The sequence below is a fragment of the Heteronotia binoei genome, chromosome 4 (assembly GCF_032191835.1).
Source record: "Heteronotia binoei isolate CCM8104 ecotype False Entrance Well chromosome 4, APGP_CSIRO_Hbin_v1, whole genome shotgun sequence".
NCBI classification, from domain to species: domain Eukaryota; kingdom Metazoa; phylum Chordata; class Lepidosauria; order Squamata; family Gekkonidae; genus Heteronotia; species Heteronotia binoei.
The window spans coordinates 25,629,185-25,653,818 of NC_083226.1; the positions used below are offsets into that span (position 1 = coordinate 25,629,185).

The following is a 24,634-nucleotide window of genomic DNA, read 5'->3' on the forward strand; positions in this document are numbered from 1 at the left end:
GATCTCTAGCCAGGCCAATCAGGCTTCTCTTGCTTGGTGTTCTCCTTTCTTGCATTGGGTTGCTTTTGGCTGGTGGAGGGCAGCATATGCTAATGAGCTCCACCACCTATTTTTCTACAAAACAACCCCTGGTGTGGAGTGAACCCCAGAAGGAGTCTTTGTCCAGGGGCCTGAGTCATTGTGTGGATCAAGGCCATAGTGCAGATAAAGAATGGGGAGGTTAATGGGTAGATACCAGGGCCAGAGTTAATAGACCATAACCAAAGAAAACCAAGGAACTGCCAAATATTTTCAGTCCATTTTCTTTATTGACAGTTTTGTCACAGGGCAAAGAAGACACTGGTAGAACTCTTAGCCATCTTTGAGGAGACATCATTGACAATGGGAGACTAATACCTCAGTTTTCTGCAGCCAAGGAGTAAGCCAGACTTCAAAATAACATCTGAATTTCTGTGGGAGAAAAAAGAGAGAGAGAAACCAGCATTGAAGACTTCCACATACTGGAATCCAGGAAACTACTTCATGCCATTGTCAAAATGGTTTCAAGATCCCAACTACAGATTTCAAAATTGTTTCACCTTCCTCTTTTGCAGCCCTAAAAAAAAGATGTGGTCACAATTCCCACACTCTGTGCAACTCCCACACATGCTTTGCACCCAATAGGGCAAAAGGCTGGACTTGCTGTAATGTCCTTGTTTGGGAAGGTTTTTCTATGTGATACCAGCATAAATTATAAAAAATAGAAAATGTGCTTATATTGAAAGTATCTGAGGTCAGGAAAGAGGTCTCCTTTATTTTATTTATTTTCATTTACAGTCTACCTTTCTTCCTGAGACTCGGGGAGGATTGTTGTAGAATTAATCAGCAAACAATAAAGCTGCTACAAAATATGATTACGGTATATTTGAATAATATTTACATCTAACATCAAAAATGCCTAGTGCAACAAAGCTAGTCTGTCATTCAGCAAGCATTGGGACCCCTTCTTACATTATCAACGATTGGTTGTTTTCAGTTGGATGACTTCCATTTTTTGCTTCTTGTTCCCAGCATGCCAATATTGCAAACTGATCAGTAGCCATATCCTGCATCTGTTGGAAGTCAGCAAAGCGTTCTATACCTAGCTATTTTTTTTAAATATCCAGCCTGATGAAGAGTTCTGAACAACTTGAAAACTTACACCCTGTGTCTATTCGGGTGGGTCGTAATTAAAAAATATGACAAGGGCTATTTTTCAAATATTACTCACTGATACTGGTAAGCCATGATTGCTGAAGTCGCCAATGTATGTAACTTATGGTGCCTTATTCTATTTGGATGTGGTTTCCAAAGGAAAAGTGAAGGGAAATCTATTTACTTGTCTCAGTTTCTTCTGCTTCTGAAAGTGGCATCGGTCCAAGCTGGGGTGTTCCCTTTTGGTGCATACTGTCCGGGCGATATCGACATGAAGGTTGTATTTCAGCCCCCTCACAACCTAGAGAAAGCAGTTTCCATGTTAGAAAACAGCAGTTAGGATAAAGCAGAGATGTGAGAATCTCAGAGGCTGAGGAAAAGTAATAGTTTTTTTCAGAGATGAAAGTTAGTATGACTGAAGTATTTCTATCACTGATATTGCCTTTCTCCCCAAAGGGGAACTGAAACATCTCGCATTATTCTCTTATATCATTTTATCCTCACATAATGTATACCCCCTATAACATAGGCACGGCTTAGAGAATACAACTGGCCAAGGTAACCCAGCAGGCTTCCATGGAATAAAAGTAATTCATGTCCACACTACTGGCATTGAAGAATCAGTCTTCTTAACTGTCTGACAATGTTGTGAGGGAACTTAGAAAAAGTGCTTTAAGCTCTCCCAGTAAGAGCCATGACTTGACCTTGTGTCTCTAGCATTCTAGTCCATCACTATGACTACTTTACCACTTTAGCACTTAAGGTCAGGAAAATTATACAGGGGTCAAAATGAAATTTCCCTGTCCCACACAGTGACCCTCCCTGGTGACTGCTTAAGTTGGTGGTGCACCAAAAAACTTGCTACTACATTGGGGCTAAAAAATATAAAGAAAGGTGCCCATAGCATATCTAATAACCAGGCTACTACCAGTAAAGGATATCTTTGTAGTTTGGGGTGGAGTTTGGATACAGATTGTTGGAAACTAGCATGGAAACAGTGTACCACAACTCCCTTGGTTTTCTGTTTGATTTGGGAAGTTCACTCATATCCACTGTTCTGCTGGCTGGGTAGGGCCAGCAGCCCCCCTCTCAATGGTGTATAAGGGTGATGGTGCACATTGTAAACTTGACAGCGCAAAACCTCCCAAACTTGACACTGACTGTTTTCAGACAAAAAACTTCTCCATTAATGCTGGGCCAGAATGAAAATACAAATACTTTAAAGTTGATTTATACATACAGTTCTGTGTATCATGGGCCTCTCCCCAGGGCAGCTTTCCATTATGTGCCAATGTTCCCCTTTCTATAACTCTAAAGCAGGGGTGTCAAACATGCGGTCTGGGGGCCGAATCAGGCCCCCAGAGGGCTCCTATCAAGCCCCCAAGCAACTGGCTGTCATCTGCTTCCTTCTCCCTCTCTCTTGCTTCCCTCTGCATCTCAGCTTGCTTTGCAAGGCTTGCTCAATAACACAGGAACTACAGAGCAAAACCTCCATTTTCTCCATTGGTTGAGGCTCCTCCCTGGTTCCCTGGGGAGGGAGGGAAAGAGCCAGAGATTCTTTTGCCCATTTCCCTGGATCCCATGGGAGAAATACAAAGCACCTTTAAGACCAACAAGTTTAATGTTTTAAGCATGTTTTATTTTAAGGTTGTTTTAAAAAAATTATTTAGTTGTTTGTCTGTGTCCTTTAAAAAGTTCATATCTCTGCTACCTAGTCTTAAACAGGTACACACATGGCCCAGCCCAGCTCGACAAGGTCTCATTTATGTCAGATCCAGCCCTCATAACAAATGAGTTTGATACTCCTGCTCTAAAGTGACATCTTCTGCCACTTGCAGCTCTCTTACAAACTATTATCAGTCTTTAGTTAGATATTAGCCCTCACCTGGATGGCCCAACTAGCCTGATCTCAGAAGCTAAACTAAGCCCTGGTCAGTTGGATAGACTTCCAAGGAAGACGAAGGGATGCTTCAAAGAGGCAAATCACTTCTGTTAGTCTCTTGCCTTGAAAATGCTACTAGGATTGCCAATTCCCAGGTGGGGGCAGGGGATCTCCTGGCTTGGAGGCCCTCCCCTCACTTCAGGGTTATCAGAAAGCAGGGGGGGGAGAATATCTGCTGGGCACTCCATTATTCCCTATGGAGATTGATTCCCATAGAGTATAATGGAGAACTGATGTGTGAGTATCCGGGGCTCTGGGGGACCTGTTTTTTAGGTAGAGGCACCAAATTTGCAGCATAGCATTCAGTGCCTCACCTCAAAACACCCCCCAAGTTTCAAAAAGATTGGACCAGAGGGTCCAGTTTTATGAGCCCCAAAATAAGGTGCCCCTATCCATTATTCCCAATGGAAGAAAGGCATTTAAAAGATGTGCGGTCCCTCTATGTGTGATGGCCAGAACTCCCTTTGGAATTCAATTATGCTTGTCACAACCTTGCTCCTGGCTCCACCCCAATGTCTCCTGGCTCCACCCCCAAAATCCCCAGATATTTCGTGAACTGGACTTGGCAACCCTATATGCTACTAGGTTACTGTAAATCAGCTGTGACTTGATAACAAAATAAAATAATAAATCCAGAAATAAAAGTGATTTAAACTAGGTTCATAACTGAAGGCATAATAGTGCGCCTTCCTAAATGACAGAGGCAAGGGAAAAAACATTTTGGTTCCCTCAAAATTACTTCAGTTACCTATATAATGACTACCATCCATTATTCTAGCTTACCTGTGACAAATATGAATAGCCCCTTGGCTGTAAATCACACCCACCAGCTAGCATGCTAAAAATGATAAATATTTATAAATAAAATAACATCCTGAATAATGAGGAGGGAATATCAGGTTTGGCTTTCAAATTCTTTTGGAATGATTGCAGTGGGAATGAGCAATATGGAAACAACAGGTGAAAGCAGATCTGATGGGTTACCATAACAACCAGGCTCTTCTTACCTGCACCATGGCTTTGTTTATACAAGATTCTTTGAACAGAAAGATGTCATTGGAGCTATTGTTGTATTTGTAAACACCATCCCTGGCTGCTTTCCGAACACCTGGGTCGTTGGTGTTGATGGGGACAGGAAATCCAGGATTAATTCTTGAACTAGGCAGTTGCCTAAAGCTACCTGTATAAACGCAACAGTTCGTTAGGTGTCATGCACTGTGAGAAAACATGTTAGATAACTAGGTTCTCCCCCAAGCTGGAGAGTTCTTGCTGGTGAGTTCTTGCACAGAATGGCGCAAAAACTTCCTTGCAATCATCCTGAGAGATGCCACGCAAGTTGACAGAATGGCAAGAAGAAGTTGGTGGCTTCAGTACACTGAGTGTATGTGCTACACTTCCCACTCACCTTACTAAATCCATTACAGCTCTATCCATCCAAAAGTCCACTTATATGATCCACCCAAGGATCACCTCAGAAGACTTGGGGGTGGCCAAACTTGCTTAACGTAAGAGCCATGTAGAATAAATATCAGATGTCTGAGAGCCACAAGACATGAACGCGAGAGGGAGAAAACAACAGAGAAGGGGAGGGAGGAGTGGATAGAAAAGAAAGGGGAAAAGAGAAAGAAAGAAAATAGATGTGAGGATGGGGAAGGGAGAGGTGGAAAGAAAGCAACTTAAAATGCATCCTCCAAGTCCCCAACGTTGGTTGACTTGGCAAAGGGATTTAATGCCTTCTGCAAGCTGGCCAATGGGGTGGTGGGGGCTTCAATAGCCACATAATATGTGTGAAAGAGCTGCATGATGCTCCCGTGCCACAGTTTAAGCACATTCTAGCCAAAATGAACCTCCAGTCTTCCAACTGGATCCTCCAGTCCAGCCCTACACGCATCCTCTTTCTTAGTTTGTCCCCATCAAATCCAAAGATGTGGGGCAGAAATTTTTCTGGAATGTTTTCCAGCACTGAAGAAAACTTTCCATTTCTAAAGATCCACGACTCCATACAAGTAATAACAATGAATGGATGCCACTGCCAATACATGACTAGGCAAGCTTCGTAGTTTCAAAGTTATAATTAATTTTTTTTCAAGTGGGTATACCTGAGAACTGTGTGAAAGAATACATGTTAAGATTTACAAAGAGGGTGGAAGGAATACAACTACAAAACACAAAATAATCCAAATAAAAATCAAGTTTAAGAATTCACCTTGATTGGCTGTGCAGTTCATATCAAAGCCAAAGGTTAAATTATTGTTTTTATGTCTCCGCTCACAGAGTAGAAGGAATACTGTTATCACTAATCCGATATGGAATTAACTAACTAATGTTCATCATGCTATAGAGAGTAACAGTGAAACTGAGATTTCCCATTGACCTCAATGGAATCAAGTTAAATTCTGTTGAAACAAGTAAGTAGACAACTATGTCCATGGCCTATTGTGGCCATCTGACAGCAATGCTGATTCTGTGAACTTAGGTAGCTCATGAGAAGGAGAGCAGGAAGGGCTGCATCAGTGCTTAGTTCTTGTGGCCCTTTTTTATATGCCCAGGGAAATGCTGTTCACCACTTTGGGATCAGGCAGCAGTTTTTCTCCAAGCCAGTTTTGCCAGAGATCCTGGAGAAGGTTTTTTCCTTCTTTTTTGCCATCTTGGAGGAGGGGTGTGTGCATAGGGGGGGAGGTTCTTGTAAATTTCCTGCATTGTACAGGGTGTTGGACTAGATGGCCCTGGAGGTTCCTTACAACTCTATCGATTCTGTGCATTTTTTGTAGAAAAAGCCTAGCAGAAACTCGTTTGCATATTAGGCCACACCCCCTGACACCAAACCAGCAGGAACTGTGTTCCTGTGCATTTCTGCTAAAAAGCCCTGTTTATCTATACTAAAATTAGCACATCAGCAGTTTTCAGCACATTTACTATGTACTATGTTTTTTTTAAATTTTTAAAAGTATTCATGCAATGCAAGCAATTTCCATATAAAAGCTCTGAACTTGTTTGACTATAACATTTACACAAGATTTGCCTTTCCCTCCTGAATCAAACATTTAAGTTCAAGTATTTATTGTCACTGGCCCATAAAATTAAATTGGTGTATTTGAAAAATTGCATTTACTAAACGCAAGTAAGAATAAATACGCTAAATCAAATCATTATGCTGTGCTTAGGGCATCAGGAAAAAAATCCAGAAAATCTTTTGATTCATATTTTTCCAAAATAACAACAACAAAATATTAGATGATAATGATGATGATGATGATGATGCAATGTATATAGTATAGCCAGGAGATCCAAAGACTGTCTGGCAGCCAGAAGTTCTAGCTCTTTTACCGTTATGCACCACTAGTTGGCAAACTAGATTTGTTTTTTAAGGCAAGAGACATTTCAGAGGTTGTTTGCCATTGCCTGCCTCTGTGTCACAACCCTGGTATTCCTTAGAGGTCACCCTTCCAAATACTACCAAAGGCCGACTCCACTTAGCTTCCAAGATCTGATGAGATTGGGCTACCCTGAGCTATCCAGGTCACTGCATTCCAGAAAACCCATATTACTGACCATTTTACATATTTCCTGTGTGCTTTAATCATGCTGTGATGTAGCACCTGGGCAAAACACAGTCCCAAGCTTTCTTGTAAGCACAACCTTGTCTACAAGAATCACCCTCTGTTCAAAGATCCACCTCCAGGATTTTGCAAACAATAAAAGCACACACTTGATGGAAGTATGGGTTCCAGCAATGCATAAAAACAGTACTGCTACTTCAGCTGTTCTCAGGTGTTCTCCACAATTATAATAGAGAAGCACAGGGGTCTTCACAGCAAGGTTCTAACGAAGCCATCACTCAAGGAGAGCTTGAATTTAAAGAGCTGACTCCTCCGCAGTCTTGCACATGCATAAGCAAGTATGACAGTGGATGGTTCCAGCCAGGGACAGGCTCTGGCATGGCTGTGGGAGAAGCTTAAGGAAAAACAAAGCAAGCATCAAAACAGCAAGCCATAAGAAGGCCCGCTAAGACATGAAGGACATGAAGGAACTGGTTCTGCAAAGAAATGTGAGAGAAATCCACCATCAGTTACGAGGTGCAGGCAGGACCAATGACAATATGGCCAGCTGAGGTTTCCACCCTGTTGGTTGAGAAGATGGGACCATAACTCCTACAATGTCACCATAAGGGGGGAAGAGCAGCTCATGCCAAAGCAATGTAAAAACTTTAACCATCTGTAACAACCGGTGGGTCAAATGAGTACCCTGCTCCAATGCAAAATACATGCAAAATGAGGATTCTATAGTTAATCTGGTGTTCTACACATATATTTAAGTGCCATCAAGGGCTGACTTTTTCCAACTCCAGCAAGGGGATTTTCAAGGCAAATGAGAAGCAGAGGTAGTTTGTCATTGCCTTCCTCTGCAGAGTTTTCTTTGGTGATCTCCCATGGTTGGTGCTCTAAGAGGTATTCATATTTGTGTAGACCAGGGGTGGCCAAACTGTGGCTCAGGAGCCACATGTGGCTCTTTCACACATATTGTGTGGCTCTCCAAGCCAGCTGGCAGCTTGGAGCATGCATCTAAAGTTAAAGTTGCTTTCTTTCCACTTCTACCTCCCCATCTATTTGCCTGCCTGCCTTCCTGCCTGCCTGCCTGCTCTCAAACACCTGATGTTCATGTCTTGTGGCTCTCAGACATCTGATGTTTATACTATGTGGCTTTTATGTTAAGCAAGTTTGGCCACCCCTAGTATAGCCTGTGCATCTGGGCAGGGCAGGGCAGGGCAGGGATGTTAGATACAAAACCCAAAGAAGTGCATGATTCAAGTACAGAATCTCTCCCTCCCTAGGTTTCAGACAAGAATTTTCTCTCTGAATTAATGGATTAAACTTTAGTGATAAAATGCAGCCCAGGGGCCTGGGCCCAGACAAACCTGGCCCATGGGACACCATAGTCCTGATGCATGAGTCTGCGTGTTACAGATGCTAATTTATACTGCTGAATATACTCCCCTCTCCCCCCAAAAAAATCTTATTCTCTTTGTTGAGTTTAAGAAAAAGAATTGATATCGCTCAAGAAACTGGTGTCATGTGAGGAAGAGATGTTGGCTTCTTCCTTTCTTTCACAGTAAAAGGCTCCATCTGTGGCTTAGTGTCATTTGGCAATTGACAGTTGGGGCAGGACACTTTGAAGAGTGTTGAAACATCTTTGTCTTCAGCAGATGATCCCCTTCCTCCCCCCCAAAAGAAGTAATGATGCATTTCTACAAGAGATCCGACTTGGATAAATTGGGCAAGCACTTTGCAATGCACTAATCCTGATGATGCACTTGTGCAACTCAAAAGCAACGGCCAACCTGAATGCATGTCTGAAAATATGCAATTGCTGCCTCTTCTGAATAGTAAGAATGGGTCTACATATTCACCATCTATTGAAGGCAGCAAGTATGCAGTAATTAAGATTAGTGAAACCCAGAAATACACAAGCATCTGTGAACTAGGCTGGGGACAGGTCACTACTAAATACTGCCTATGTAACTCACATTCTTGATTTTCAAGCCTGATTTCTAATTTCTGCTATGCCTTGTATACAGGGCCGGCCCTAGAGTGTCTGGCACCGTAGGCAAGGCTAACTTCTGGCACCCTCCTCCTGCACTGATAATGTCACCGAGTCACATGGGGTTGCCCAATTTGGTGTCCCCAGAAGTCCAGCGCCCTAGGCAATCACCTAGTTTGCTTAGTGGCAGGGCCAGCCCCGCTTGTGTAGATGGGACACTAACACCACCACAAACTCTTGTTTTTAACCTCCTCCCCCAAATCTTTAACTGCTCTGAACAGAAACCACCACGGAGAGATACCGGTTTATCTCACAGAAGGCAAATGTTGAAATGTTAAAACTTGAAGTTTTTGTTTTGTTTGGTTTTCTTTGCCTGAATCCTTGCTCTGGCAACACAGTTGGGCCAGGCTTGCAAAGTCTGCTGGAAAGTACCACACAATGGGTTATTATGATTCAGGCTCTGTGATGTATGAAGAGGCCTAATGGACCCTGTGCCTTTGTAGGTCAGCTGTAAGTAAGGTAGCCAGCTCTGCGCTGGGAAATACCTGGAGATTTTGGAGGTGGATCCTGAAGAAGGCAAAGTTTGGGGTTGGGAGGAACTTCGATGGAGTATATTGCTATACAGCCCACGTTCCAAAAGCAGCCATTTTCTCCAGGTGAATCTATCTCTCTCACCTGGAAATCAGGTGTAATCCCAGAAAATCTCCAGCCACCACCTGAAAGTTGGCAACCCTAGCTGTAAGGCCAGGTTGTACTCCATCTTTTCCAGTTTTTTACTGGGGAGAAGTAGGTCCACCCCAACCAGCTACCAGCAAGGGATGGAGGAGTAAGGTTGCCAGATCAAGGTTGGGAAACTCATGGCAATTTGAGGATGGAGCCTGGGGAGGACACTGGGACCTCAGTGGGTTACGGTGCCATAGAGTTTGCCCTTCAAAACATCCATTTTCTTTAGGGGAACTGTATATTCTGGAGACAAACTGTTATTCCAGGGGATCCCCAGGTCCTACCTGGAGACTGACATCCCTAGGGGGAAAGCTGGTCCTTTAACTTACTGGGATCGGTCCTCTGGAGGGCTGGGACTGAATCGCATGTTGCTGCTGGCCAGATGAGAGCCAAGCAGTCCCCATATTGCTGTCTGTGCTGCTGGAGCCTTTTGTCTCAGCCTTCTCTTGGGCCACAAGGAAACCCAAGTCTGTTCCTAAGTGTTACACACAATTAATAAGGTTGCCAGCCTCCAGGTAGTACCTGGAGATCTCCCACTATTACAATTGACCTCCAGATGACCAAGATCAGCTCCCCTGCAGAAAATGCAAAAGAACAGTGGCAGCACAATATATGAAATACAAAAATACAAAAATACAAAATATTGTGCACAAACAAACACTCTTAACTGGTGTATATAAAGTTCTATTATAATGAAATGAACAGCCCCCAACAGTGGGCATACATTCATACAGTATAAATAGAAAACAACAGTCTCAAAACAATACTCCAAGGAGGACCCCACACAGTCACAGAGTTTTCCAAAATGAGTGCAAAGACTCAAAAATAATAATGTTCCGCAGGAGTCCCTCCGTTGTTTGTTGACTTCTGAAGGACAAATTCTAACCTTCACGCAAACCCCGGATTTGATTGCGTTCAGCTGCTCCTGCAGCTTCCTTGTAAGTCAAACTGAAAACTCCAGCCAAGTTCTTTCTCAAACACCCATTTAGGTATCTTAATTTTTGTACCCCTGCAGAAAATGGCAGCTTTGAAGGGTGGGCTCTGTGGCACTATACCCTGCAGAGGTCTCTCCCTTCCCCAAACCCTGCTCTTCCCAAGGGTCCACCCCAAAATCTCCAGGTATTTCCCAACCCAGAATGGGCAACCCTACACACAGACCAGCTAGATTGCCATATTCTTTTTGCTCCTGCCCCTGAACTTTCAGTATTTAATTTACTTCATTCATAACCCTCCTTTCTCATGTATGTATATCTACATGTTTATATCAGGGATAAAGTATTTTGTAAGCAAAGCCATGCAGAGATGTGTGTGTTGGTTAGCAATTTAGTTAAAAGGACCAGAGCTGGTGCAACAAGATGCAGACAGTCTCAGGTCTCTCCCTGAGTAAAAGATCTGAGAAACCCAATGATCATATTCTTGTTGGAAATCTTGCCACAGCCTCCCTTGGACAAAGAAGTGATAGTGCTGCTGAAACAGTTGACATTAAAACTCCAGTGCCCCCTCCCCCGCTAGATGTCCTGGGCTTTAGGGAAAAAAACAAAACATCACTGATAATCCAGTATTATTTAAAACACTTATGCAAGTTCAGCAAAGGAATACTATTTAGTCTTACCACTGGAAGTTCTGGCTGCGTCAAATAGAGTGAGAAAGCAAAACACAGCGATGCTCCACCGGAATGACATGGTTGCTGCTTTGCTAAAAACCAGCCGACACTCAGCTGCTTGCTTCTGACACTCTGCGGAGGAAGTTGGGTTTCCTCTCCTTGTTCAGGAACTCTTGTTTAACAGAAGAACTCTCGAGCTGTCATTTTATCTCCCGATTTCTTTGTCTTCGCAAAACATTATCTTCTGGAAGAAATCTTTTTTAAAAACAAGACTGGATGAACAATTAAGTACTTGATTATGCTGCGAAGAAAAGCAAACAAAAGGTGTGCAATGATTGCATCTTTTAAAGTGGCAGGAACCTCAATGCCTGTCTGGGCCTTTTAGTTTTAAAATGTGCTTATGGGGGGGGGGGGGCGGTTATATCTTGCCTTTCAGTACACACAGGACAACTCGCAGAAATTTCTTAAAATGCAGTAAATTGAAATTTAGAGCTAAATTGTCATCTATTTACCATGACGGTACATCGGCCTTGAATTGCTCTTGAGACTGTGTCTTCTGGACCAAAATAGGAGGGCATATAATTGAAACATCACCCAGGTTATATGTACATGATTATGACACAAGGTGATATCATATGAGGCCTCCATGATACTCCTATGCCTTACATCAGTGATTATAACTATAACACTCCTTTTTGGGCCTTACACTCATTAGCCACTTGTAGTATTATTGCAATATTGAGTCTAAGTGTACCGCCTATACTTGACCACTCCAGAAGGCCCGTTAGGCCAAAACATATTGAGGGCTGTGTTAGGTTTCATTCCACATCAGTGCCATTTTCCTTGCCTTTCCTCTGCTTGCCACCAGAGGGATTATCTAAATTTTTAAAAAGGTATTTGACGTATCTCTATAGCATGCTATAGCATAGCTTATTATGTCAACAAAGGTACTGTTTGATTGTTTTTGCTTTTTTAAACACCCTCTAATGGATGGGGAAGAGACTAGGGGTGTGCATTCGGTTCGGCTGAACCGCAGAGACCACTGGATCACCCCTGATTTGGAAGTATACGGCACCGTATACTTCCGATTCCATTTTTAGGCCATTAAATGGGAGCCGTATATGGCTCCCCGTTTACGTCCGTATAGATATTCGGAAGTATATGGAAGTCAATGGAAAAGGCGGGAAAGGAGCTTCTGCAGCCTCAGGGGAGCTGCTTGCTTCCTTTCCTGCCTTTGGAAGCCTTTTCCCGCCTCTTCCATAGCCTCCCTGGGATCAGGGAGGGAGGGGGAGAGGTGCCACAGCAGCCAATTCAAAACATGCATTTGCAAAAAGCATTGCAAATGCATGCTTTGAAGGGCTTTTGTGTAGCTGATGGCTGGGCTAATCCCTCAGCCATCAGCTACATTGTTGTTCTTTTGTTTACTTGGGTATCCAAGTAAACAGTGTTCTCTGGCCAATCACAGAGCAGTGCTATATTTAATAGCCAAAGGGTATAATGGGGCCGTATATTCGGAAATAGCCGCGCATCTACTATATATGTGGCTATTCCAAGTATGGTAATAGGAAATACACGGTATTCCGTATCTTTTTGGCCCCATGTATTTCCGAATCCGTGTAATTCCGTAGCTCCCCTGAGGCTGCAGAAGCTCCTTTCCTGTCTTTTCCATTGACTTCCGTATACTTCCGAATATTTATATGGAAGTATATGGGGAGCCATATACGGCTCCCGTTTAATGGCCTGAAAATGGAATCGGAAGTATACGGGCCCGTATACTTCCGAATCAGGGGTGATTCGGTGGTCTATGCGGTTCAGCCGAACCGAATGCACACCCCTAACCTGGGCTATAGAAATGATGTATACCACCAAGAAGCGCCAAGGATTTTGTCCCAGAAATGAGCTGAACAGTGACACTGAAAGCCTGTTTTCACTTGACTCAGTTCTACTTTTTGTTCTGATTATTTTAATGCCTGAATCAGTCCACATTATTACAAAATCTACAACATTATATTTCAAGTGGCTCAGAAGTCCACACTGAAAATGTACAAACTACAATAAAACCTCAAAGAAACCGCCTCCACCTGGTCTTTCTTTTCTTTTCTAGGGCTAATCAAAGTGCCACAGGGGGGCAGTCGATTGGCAGAAACCATGCAAAGGTAGAACAAAGTTTGAATTCAGTGGCACATTTAAGGCCAGCAAAGTTTTATTCAAGGTATAAGCTTTAATGTGCAAGGGTTTTAAAGGTGTCACTGGATTCAAACTTTGTTCTACTGCTTCAGACCAACATGGCTGCCCACCTGGATCTATCTTACTGCAAAGGTAGGAAGGTTCAAACCCCTCCTTCTTTCCCCCCTCCCTGCTACTGCTGCCATCTAAATTGGACAACAAAAACCTTTCGGACTGTACCCTGATCAGGTAGGATGGAAAATGCCATCTAGTCATAGCCAACTTATGGCAACCCCTCATGAGTTTTTCTGCACAAGAGATGAGCAGAGGTGGTTTGCCATTGCCTGCCCCTGTGTAGCAACCCTGCCCATGACAACATAAGAGAAGCCGTGTTGGATCAGGCCAATGGCCCATCCAGTCCAACACTCTGTCACAAAGTGGCCAAAAAAACAAAAGCCAACAGGGGGTCCACCAGTCGGGCCAGAACACTAGAAGCCCTCACACTGTTGCCCGCCCCCAAACACCAAGATTACAGAGCATCACTGCCCCAGACAGAGAGTTCCATCTATTCCTTGTAGACAGAGAGTTCCATCTATTCCCAGACAGAGAGTTCCATCTATTCCTTGTAGCTAATAGCCACTAATGGACCTCTACACCATATGCCTATCCATCCCCCTCTCAAAGCCATCTATGCTTGTAGCTGCCACCACCTCCTGTGGTAATGAATTCCATTTGTTAATCTCATCCTTGATAGTCTCCCATCCAAGTACTAACTAGGGCTGCCTCTGCTTAGCTTCCAGGATCTGAGCAGCCTGGGCCATTCAGGTCAGGGTCTGATCACAGATACGCATCAGATCAGAACACCACAGCCCTACAGAGGGCGCTCTAACCCTACACAAAATGGGACAGTCTGTGAATTGAGGGTTTTTTCCCCTCAAGCGCTGCAGGACAGAATAAGCTCTTAGGCAGAGCGTATAAAGAAATAGTTGTGGTTAACTCCAGGGCGACAGGTAAGCCCTGCTTTCTGTCTGCAGCCCCACCTCAGTGATTAACGCCCACATGATACTTCCTATACTAATTCCTCCCCACAGCCACACACCAAACCCACATCCTAACATGTGTGCCAGTTTCCCATTGTTTGATATTCCAAAGATGCATCATGTTCTGCTGCGTCCAGATTTGGTTCCCCCGCCCTTCAGACAATTTCTCTGTAACACAGAGGCAAATGAGGACGACTTTGGTGTGAAGTTCTTGCGCCACGTCCTCCCCCCACCTCAAGTTGCAGCAATTTTGGCTTCCGTGTGGGTTTTTTTAGTGACTTTCCAGGTTTTTCTCAGCTCCACTGTGGGTTTTCCCAAACCTGAACATGATCTCGAAAGATCATACCCAAAGCAAAATTGGGGAAATGCGGCCAGGAAGCCATGGACTTCTGCACTTATGTGTCCACATCCAGCCCCATGTCATGCTATAACACTGAACTCATATTTTTGGTGGCAGGAAGCACCATCAATTTGCAGCCAGCTTATGTGGACCTCATAGTGTTTTTAAGGCACTAGCTGTTCAGAGGTGGTTTGCTGTTGCCTGCCTCTGCATAGCAACTCTGGACTTCCTTGGTGGTCTCCCACCAAAGTAGTAACCAAAGCTGACCCTGCTTAGCTTCAGAACTGATGAGACTGGGCTGTGCATTCTGAGTGCCAGTGCTATGAATTAATGACTATCATCCTATCAACAGCCTTGCTCTGGTCTGGCAAACTGAGGGTCCTGGCTTCCTTTATTGAGTCAACCCATCTCATGTTGGGTCTTCCTCTTTTCCTGCTGCTTTCAACTTTTCCTAGCATTATTAGTTTTAGGGGCTGCACAGGTAAGGTTGCCAGCTGTGGGTGGGAAAATAAGCAATATAAGATAACCACCAGAAGCAATAAAACTTTCACGTCAAGCATGCAAATATGCATATTTCACACCAAGTGCGTAAATGCATATTTACACGCTTGGGATGGAAGTTTTATTGCTTCCAGTGGTTATCTTATAGTGCTTATCTTCACACCGATTCCAGTTGTATTTACTATTACTATTGTGGGTGGGAAAATACCTGGAGATTTTAGAGCTGGATCCTGCATAGGATAGGGTTTGGGGAGGGAAGGGAGCTCAACAGGGTACAATACCATAAGTGAGGAGAGGATAATAACAGGTTCTAAGTGGGCAGCCATGTTAGTCCGAAGCAATAGAACAAAGCAGTAGACAAGTGGCACCTTTAAGACCAACTAAGTTTTACTCAGAATGTAAACTTTTGTATGCTCTTAAGCAGACTTCATCAGACAAAATGGAATGGCAAGCCATCTTTTAAAGATGGCTTGCCATTCCATCTTGTCTGATGAAGTCTGCTTGAGAGCAGGGCTTTTTTGGTAGGAAAAGCCCAGCCGGAACTCATTTGCATATTAGGCCACACACCTCAATATCACCATTGTTTCACATAGGGCTTTTTTGTAGAAAAAGCCCAGCAGGAATCATTTGCATATTAGGCCACACCTCCTGATACCAGGCCAGCTGGAACTGCGTTCCTATGCGTTCCTGCTTTTAAAAAAAGCCCTGCTTAAGAGCATATGAAAGCTTACATTCTGAATAAAACTTAGTTGGTCTTAAAGGTGCACTTGTCTACTGATTTGTTCTAATGACAGGTTCTGTTATGTCTGTGCACGCAAAGGTCTACTTTAAGGAGTCTCAAAGCAGTTTACAATCACTTCCCCTTTCTCTCCCCACAGCAGACACCCCAGGAGGTAGGTGAGGCTGAGAGAGCTGTGACTGACCCAAGGTCACCCCGCAGGCTTCATGTGGAGGAGAAGTGGGGAATCCCACCCAGTTCTCCAGATTAGAGTCTGCCACTCTTAACTACTACATCACTCTGACTTAAGGTTAGAGTCCAATGGCACCTTTAAGCCCAACTATGGCTGATTCTGCACTAAGCTTGCTCCGCGCCAGGCTTCCATTTCTCTAGCTTGCTCTGGAGAAAAACAGAAGCCTGGCACAGAACAAGGTTAGTGCAGAATCAGCCAAAGTTTTATTCAAGATATGAGCTTTCGCATGCACACATTTCTTCAGGTACAACAAAATGGAAGACAACGAGGGCTCATTTTGTAGCAGGAGCTCCTTTGCATATTAGGCCACACATCCCTGATGTAGCCAGTCCTCCAAGAGCTTACAGTAAGCCCTGCACTAGGAGTCCTGTAAGCTCTTGCACGATTGGCTATACCGGGGTGTGTGGCCTAATATGCAAAGGAGCTCCTGCTACAAAATGAGCTCTGAAGACAACTCTTCAAACTTACAGACAGGGCTGAATGATTTTCTTCCATTTAATTGTATCTGAAGAAGTGTGTGTGCACATGGAAGTCCATACCTTGAATAAAAGTTCACTGGGCTTAAAGGTGCCACTGGATTCAAATTTATTTTACTGCTTCAGACCAACACGGCTCCACCCACCTGGACCACTCTGAATTGTGAACACAAAAGCATTCACAGTAGCAATGAGAGGAAAATGGAAAATCATCTCCATACAGAACAGACCTGATGCTGTTATCTGATCAGGGGGAAACTGGATGTTTAAAAGGTGGCAATCCTATGACTAAAGAGTTTGAATTGTATCCAAAGACATAAGCAGTGTAACATCCTTCTATCAGAACCGCCTCCCCAGGGCTTTTTTTGTAGCAGAAACTCCTTTGCATATTAGGCTATACCCCCCTGTTGCAGCCAATCCTCCAAGAGCTTAAAGGGCTCTTATTCAAGAGCCCACTGTAAGCTCTTGGAGGATTGGCTACATCAGGGGTGTGTGGCCTAATATGCAAAGGAGTTCCTGCTACAAAAAAAAAGTCCTGCACACCTCCTCATCAGTCTGTGCTCATTATTTTGTGATATTTCCAAGGGTACTTCTTGGATGCTTTCCCTCCCATGAACCAATAACAGCTATCTATATTCTTGTCCAAGGAAAGTGATGAAGCATCGAATAACAGATTATTGATGGTGCCTGGTCTCCTCCCCACCCCCCTAGATTCTGGTGTCTTTAACAGCTGTGTGGCAGGCAAATGTTCAACTGGTGGAGCTCTCATCTACACTGAGATGCAGCGGAGGTGACCACTTTGCCTGCAGAATTGTTGTGCTATTCTTAAAAGCACAGCACCCTTGCCAGAAAGAAGGTGACAATCTGGTCTTTCTCAGGAACGAAGATGTAAAAGATGGCACTGCGCTGAAGTTTCCACTAGGATCAGGTGAGCCGAGTTATTTTTATGGCCAATTAAATTATATTTGCCAAGGTCTGCTCTTTCTCTGGAGGCTATTTATGGCCACTACACTCCAGAGAAGTTAATTGCTCTGGGTGTTTTTTCCCAGCAAAGAGGCAGCTTATCCCAGTATGTGAGAAAGCGGTGGCCAGCAATCTCATTGCTTTTTTCTTGATGCTTGTGCACAAATTAAAAGGGAAGCCCTCGATAGCTGTCTGGGATCCTTTGCTCGACTCCAAGGAATTTCACATGGAGCAAAATCCCCCAGTGATGGCACTGTACCACAGCTAAATTGTGCAAGAATCTCTCTCTCTCTCCCTCCCCTCCCCACCCCACCCCCCCACCGACCAACACTCTATCTCTGGGAACTTTAAGAGTTGTCTGAAATCCCACCAGGTGTTACATTTCCCATCATCCTGTGGCCTTAATGGAAAAAGGCTGCCTTTGGGTGGTTTGTTTGTTTGTCTAAGCCAGGGGTCCCCAAGCCCAGGGCCATAACCGGTCCCAGTCCATGGCCTGTTAGCAACAGGGCTGTGAGTTGTATAATTATTTCATTATATATTACAATGGAATATTAATAATAAGAAGAAGACATTGGATTTATATCCTGCCCTCCACTCTGAATTTCAGAGCGGCTCACAATCTCCTTTACCTTCCTCCCACATAACAGACACCCTGTAAGGTGGTTGGGACTGAGAGAGCTCTCCCAGAAGCTGCCCTTTCAAGGACAGCTCTGTGAGAGCTATGGCTAACCCAAGGCCATTCCAGCAGCTGCAAGTGGAGGAGGGGGCCATCTTCCAACACCAAACTGTATCTCTGAAAAGCTGCAATTGGAGCATCAACTAAAAAATCTGCAAGAAATTGTTAGTAAAGGATCAAGAAATTGAGTAAAAGTAAAAGTATCTAGATGAAGAGAATAATAGAAGCAGATGGTCCTATATTCAATGCTCTCCCTACAGAGGCAGGAAAAGAACTGAGTTGAGGGTGACTCCCAATGGAAACAGGAAGTTGAAAATTTAGTCCTGCCTCCCTACTGATGGGTTGGGAATCACCCACAAGGTGTCCTGCGTCTCAGAGGGAGAATTGCAGATTTATACCCCACCCTCCTCTCTGAATCAGAGACTCAGAGTGGCTTACAATCTCCCATATCTTCTCCCCCCACAACAGACACCCTGTGAGGTGAGTGGGGCTGAGAGGGCTCTCACAGCAGCTGCCCTTTCAAGGACAACCTCTGCCAGAGCTATGGCTAACCCAAGGCCATTCCAGCAGCTGCAAGTGGAGGAGGGGGGAAATCAAACCCAGTTCTCCCAAATAAGAGTCCATGCACTTAACCACTACACCAAACTAATAGAAATAAAGTGCACAATTGTATCATCCTGAAACCATTGCCCCTCCCCCCATCCCACCAGTTCATGGAAAAATGGTCTTCCACAATTCCAGTTCCTGGTGCCAAAAAGGTTGGGGACCACTGGTCTAAGCAACCCTTAAAGTTGCAGGTGCTCTGCTTAAGGTCTGGAGTGGGCAGCATGTGTCCTCCCCGAAACAACTGCTCCTTTTTGCTCCAAAGGTATCCAGGAACCTGCAGCTTATGCAAATGCTTTCTCAGAGATGTCTAGGATTTTGTGGTACTTGGGAAAAGAGCACTCTCATGGAGTATTCTGCAAGACAAGGAAGTTTTCTCTGTCCTGACACACTTGCTCCCCTCCTCATAATTTTGGCCCAGCATTCTCTTGTGACAATCAAGTGCATTTATGGTAGACCCCTGTGCAAGCACCGGTCGTTTTTCGACTCTGGGGTGACGTTGCTTCACAGTGTTTTCACGGCAGACTTTTTACGGGGTGGTTTACCATTGCCTTCCCCAGTCAACTACACTTTCCCCCCAGCAAGCTGGGTACTAATTTTACCAACCTCAGAAGAATGGAAGCCTGAGTCAACTTGCAGTCAGCTACCTGAACCTGCTTCCGCTGGAATCGAACTCAGGTTGTGAGCAGAGGGCTTCGACTGCAGTACTGCAGCTTTACCACTTTGCACCACAGGGCTCTTAATCGAGTGCATACCTCAGGCCTAAATCACAGGGCTGCTGGTGGTGGTGGAAAGCAGCTAAAAATTAATACCACTCTCTCTTAGTAAATATAGTATATCCAAATCTCAGAAGGGTTTAGATATGCTTCGAGAGATCCGTCAGCCTTTAGGGGGACCACCAGACTCCTTGTTGCTCTTCACAGCCACGAACATAACATTGGCTGAATACCTGCAGTAAACAAGGCATGTTTCAGATGTCCATGTGTGGAAATTTTTACATAGATGGTTTTTTAGTTTGACCTGGGCTGCGTTTGCCCTAATGTTTGACCGCCAGCTTCTTCCTGGAATTGCATCTTTTTGTTGCAGACATTTGACTTGCAAATAACGGCCTTGCCCATTTGCTTCCAGCATTCCAGCTTCAACATACTCTCTCCCTTTTATTTATTTCACAATGTTTATTCCTCCGTTTTTATCCTCGCGACAGCCCTGTGAGGGAGGATAGGCTGATAGCATGTGACTGGCCCACAGTGGCCCAGCAAGCTTCCATGGCAGAGGGGGGGTTCTTTTATATACTCTTATTTAAGACTGAAACATTTCTCTTCCACTTTTCTCACAGCCAGTGGGGACTCGACAGAGCTTTTAACCCCCTTGTTCTTTTAACAAGAATAACCATAGGAGCGATGTCTGCAACTAGGGTTGCCAACTTCCAGGCGGCAAGAATGTAAACCCACAGATTATCATGATATCCAGCCTCATAGAATCACAAAATTCAAATAAATAATATAGAAATTATGTTATGCAACTTTTAGAAATTATAAAAAATTATATCCATATATATATCCATATTATATATCCATATAATTTGGGTTCAACACAATGAAGAGGCGAGGTGATAGTGATCATAGCTCTTTGTATTATCACAGCATAGTAGGGTTGCCAAGTCCAATTCAAGAAATATCTGGGACTTTTGGGGCGGAGCCAGGAGACTTTTGGGGTGGAGCCAAGATCAAGGCTGTGACAAGCATCATTGAACTCCAAAGGGAGTTCTGGCCATCACATTTAAAGGGACGGCACACCTTTTCAATGCCTTCCTTCCATAGGAAATGAAGGATAGGGGCACCTTCTTTTGGGGCTCATAGAATTGGACCCCCTGGTCCAATCGTTTTGAAACTTGGGGGATATTTTCGGGAGAGGCCCTGGATGCTGTACTGAAAATTTGGTGCCTCTACCTCAAAAAACAACCCCCCCAGAGCCCCAGATACCCACGGATCAATTCTCTATTATTTTCTATGGGAATAAATCTTCATAGGGAATAACAGAGTTCCCAGCATACATTTCCCTCCCCTCCCCCCGCTTTCTGACGACCCTGAAGCGGGGGGAGGGCCTCCAAACCCGGGGATCCCCTGCCCCCACCTGAGGATTGGCAACCCTACAGCATAGTATAGGCTGTGTTCTATGACTGACTACTGGGCCAACAGAGCCAACTATATATACACTCAAGGTTCCCGCACTAGCGTGCTATTGGACCATTCAAACCAGCAGAGGGCCTGTGATTGGAGCAGGACAGCAGGGATTTGGATCCTACTGCCCATTGTTCCTGAGTCCCCAAGCTCAGTCCTACAGGCTCCAATGAGCCAGGCAAGAATACCATGCTTTATATATCCGATCAAATATACAATAAAAATATATTGTATTAAACAACAGAACGTTTCTTCTGATACCTACTGAACTTCTGTTCTACTATGGTATCCCTTCTGGCTTGCTCCTTGCCTCCAGGCATAATAGAGAGAATTGGCTCCAGAAACTTGCCTGTCAGGATTTTCTCTGTCACAGATTTGAACAATTGCCCCCCAGGAGGACATCGGTTTCTATAATGTGTCCTTGGGTGGGACAGGGGTCTTTGTCTCCAAAGGGCGCCCAGTCCAGTTAGGGTTGCCAATTCCCATTGGGGCCAGGGGATCCCTCAGATTGGAAGCCCACCTCCCCTGCTTCAGGCTCATCAGAAAGCGGGGTGAGGGAGGGAAATTGCTGCTGGGCACTCCATTGTATCCTATGGAGATCGATTTTCATAGGGTATAATGGAGAATTGATCCGTGGGTGTCTGGGGCTTCAGAGGGACTGTTTTTTTGAGACAGAGGCACCTAAAAGTCAGCATAGAATCTGGTTCCTCTCCTCAACACACCCCCAAGTTTCAAAAAGATTGGACCAGGGGGTCCAAATCTATAGGCCCCTGAAGAAGATGCCCCTGTCCTCCATTATTTCCTCTGGAAGGAAGGCATTTAAAAGGAGCATAGTCCCTTTAATTGTAATTGCCAGAACTCCTTTTGGAGTTCAGACATGCTTGTCGCACCCTTGCTTCTGGCTCCATCCTCAAGTTCCCAGATATTTCTTGAGTTGGACTTGGCAGCCCTAAGTCTGGTGCACTTCTGGATGCTAGTGATTGGCTGCCTGCATTTTAGGTTGCGACCAGCCCCACTGACCCTGGGTTGTCACTCCTGTGACCCAGCACAAGATGAGCTTTTGCCACATGTCAGGCAGTATTCCACTTGTTCCTTCTCTCTGCACCAAAGCACTGGGCAATCAGACAGTTGAAGGGCTTTTTTTGAGCAGGAATGCAGCAAGCTGGGTACTAATTTTACCAACCTCAGAAGGATGGAAGGCTGAGTCAACTTGCAGTCAGCTACCTGAACCTCCAGCTCACTTGCCATCAGGGGTTTTCTTTTCTTTTTTAAAAATTTATTTTAGGCAATTTATATTCTGCCGTTTCCCAAGAACATGCTCAGGGTGGATAACAACATAATAAAAAGAATTTAAAACGTTCATTTAAAACCAGATCAGCATAAACAATATAGGTTTGTGGCCTAATATGCAAATAAATTTTTTGGGGGGTGCTCTTTATACAAAAAAAAAAGCCCTAGATCTAAGGGAATCTTGAGACATTCTTTCTGTCTTGTCTAGCAAGCCAAAAGATAACCAGAACCCTAACTTAACCCTAACCCCCACCTAAGCCTAACCCTAACTCTTATCCTAATGGACCCGTTGACTACTTTGATACCTAGAGGCAGACTGATTTCCCACTCACCGCATGCTCCTCTAGTCAGCGGGCCTTCCGTCCAATTTCACACTGTCTGCCCCAGGGCTGCAACTAGCTTTGGCTTTTTTGCACGGCAAACAGAAACTGGTTTTTAGAGGTTTCTGTTTGCCATGCAAAAAAGGCGAAGCTACTTGCAGCCCCAGGGCAGATAGTGTGAAATTGGACAGAAGCCCTGCTGAGAAGTGGAGTGTGAGAGCGGAATTAGGCGAGTGGGAAATCGATCACAATGTTACTCTGGCAGCTATCAACATACATCTAAGGGAGTCTTGTGACATTCTCTCTTTCTTGTTTAGCAGGCGAAAGGCTAACCTGAACCTTAACTTAACCTTTACCCCCCACATCCCAGCAAGGCCCAAAGATCTCCCTGCCAGGAAGAAGGACCTGGCAGCCCTAGAACAGAGCCATTTGAAATGATGTGGACAACACATCCAAGTTCTTTACCCACTGCAACACGCCCACCGAGTTTTTTCCTCTGGCTCTCACCACACAACAAAACCCTTATCTGAATATGGCAAGCTTGTAAGTAAGGGAGGAAGGAAAGGCAGGATAGTATAGCCTGAGTTTGCCAGAACTTGGAGATTAAGCAGGGTTGGTACTTGGGTAGGAAACTACCAAGGAAGGCTCTGCAGAGGAAGGGAAGGGCAACAAATCATCTCTGTTTCTCATTTGTTTTGAGAGCCCCTGGTTGGGATACCATGAGTTAGTTGTAACTTGATAGTACTTACATACGTATTAGTAAGGAAACCTTTTCGGGTATATAGTTTCAAAGGGTAGCCACGTTGCTGTAATAGAAGGATAGAACCTTACAGACCAGCAAGATTTTGGGGGTATAAGCTTTTAAGAGTCAAAGCTTTCTCACTGGTTTCTTAGGTGCTCCTGAACTTGAATCTACTTGTTTCCATATATATGTCTATGAACTATAAGATCATTTAGTTCAGTTCAGGAGTCATTTTGTAGGTGCTGAAGCCTCATTTGCATATGCCACACACCCCTGACTAGGGTTGCCAAGTTCAATTCAAGAAATATCTGGGGACTTTGGGGGCGGAGCCAGGAGACATTGGGGGTGGAGCCAGGAGACATTGGGGTGGAGCCAGGAGCAAGGGTGTGACAAGCATAATTGAACTCCAAGGGAGTTCTAGCCATCACATTTAAAGGGACAGCACACCTTTTTAAATGCCTTTCTTCCATAGGAAATAATGAAGGATAGGGGCACCATCTTTTGGGGCGCATAGAATTGGACCCCCTGATCCAATCGTTTCGAAACTTAGGGGGTATTTTGGGGAGAGGCACTAGATGCTATATTAAAAATTTGGTGCCTCTACCTAAAAAAATAGCCCCGCAGAGCCCCCAATACCCGTGGATCAATTCCCCATTATTCCCTATGGAAATCGTTCTCCATAGGGAATAATAGAGTGCCCAGTAGACATTTCCCTCCCCTCCACACTTTCTAAAGTGGGGGGAAGACCTCCAAACCAGGGAATCCCCTGCCCCCTCCCTCTCTCTCACACACACACAAATACTTACTGGGTCTTGTTCCTGCAGAACTTTACTTGCTCAGAAAACAAAAGCAAAAGAAAGGGAGGGGCCGTTCTCCTACAAAACTGTTACTGATCCTTTCCCATGAAGCCCTTCCTGTTTCCTGCTCAGCCTTAAAGGCACACATTTTAAAAACGGACCTGTTTGCAGGTTTCTAAACCTACAGGAGCTCTAAAACTACATGATAACTGTGGGGGTGGGGCTTCCCCCACCGCCAGCTGGTTGGGGGCGGGGGAAAGCCTGTAAAAACAGGGATCCCCTGCTAGGACGTGGGGATTGGGAAGCCTACCCCTGACATCACCGGAAGGTGTATTAAATTATATCAGCTCAGCGTCTACATTAAAATGCTTCTGGAATTATAATTGTCATGATAAAACCTAATCCCATCATACTCTTAAAATTACTTTCTCCTATGCAGCCACAGTGGCATGATGAAGATTTCCATCTCTCTGCTTTATATGTCTTGGTTATTTTATCATTTTTTGTGGGGAAAACTATTAGAAAGTTTGTCAAATCTTAAGAGTCCAGCAAAATTCTCACAGGGGGTTTGAATAATGAAGCCCAGAAGA

At 44.5% G+C, this 24,634-nt stretch overlaps 1 protein-coding gene across 3 annotated transcripts; it reads right to left on the reverse strand.

Annotated features, from left to right (window-relative positions):
• Positions 1-288: 288 nt before the first annotated feature.
• On the reverse strand, positions 289-24,169 carry CST7 (cystatin F). Of its 3 annotated transcripts, none has more exons than XM_060236990.1 (5): positions 24,054-24,169; positions 10,989-11,234; positions 4,123-4,295; positions 1,358-1,474; positions 289-450 (listed from the first exon to the last, which is right to left on the reverse strand). In XM_060236990.1, the coding sequence occupies exons 2-5, from the start codon at positions 11,056-11,058 to the stop codon at positions 373-375; spliced, it is 438 nt and encodes a 145-aa protein (XP_060092973.1). In that variant the 5' UTR covers positions 11,059-11,234; positions 24,054-24,169; the 3' UTR covers positions 289-372. The 3 variants fall into 3 exon arrangements, with proteins under 3 accessions (XP_060092973.1, XP_060092974.1, XP_060092975.1); XM_060236991.1 differs by lacking the exon at positions 24,054-24,169 and adding an exon at positions 22,079-22,125; XM_060236992.1 differs by lacking the exon at positions 24,054-24,169 and adding an exon at positions 19,322-19,402.
• Between the last annotated feature and the right edge of the window lie 465 nt (positions 24,170-24,634).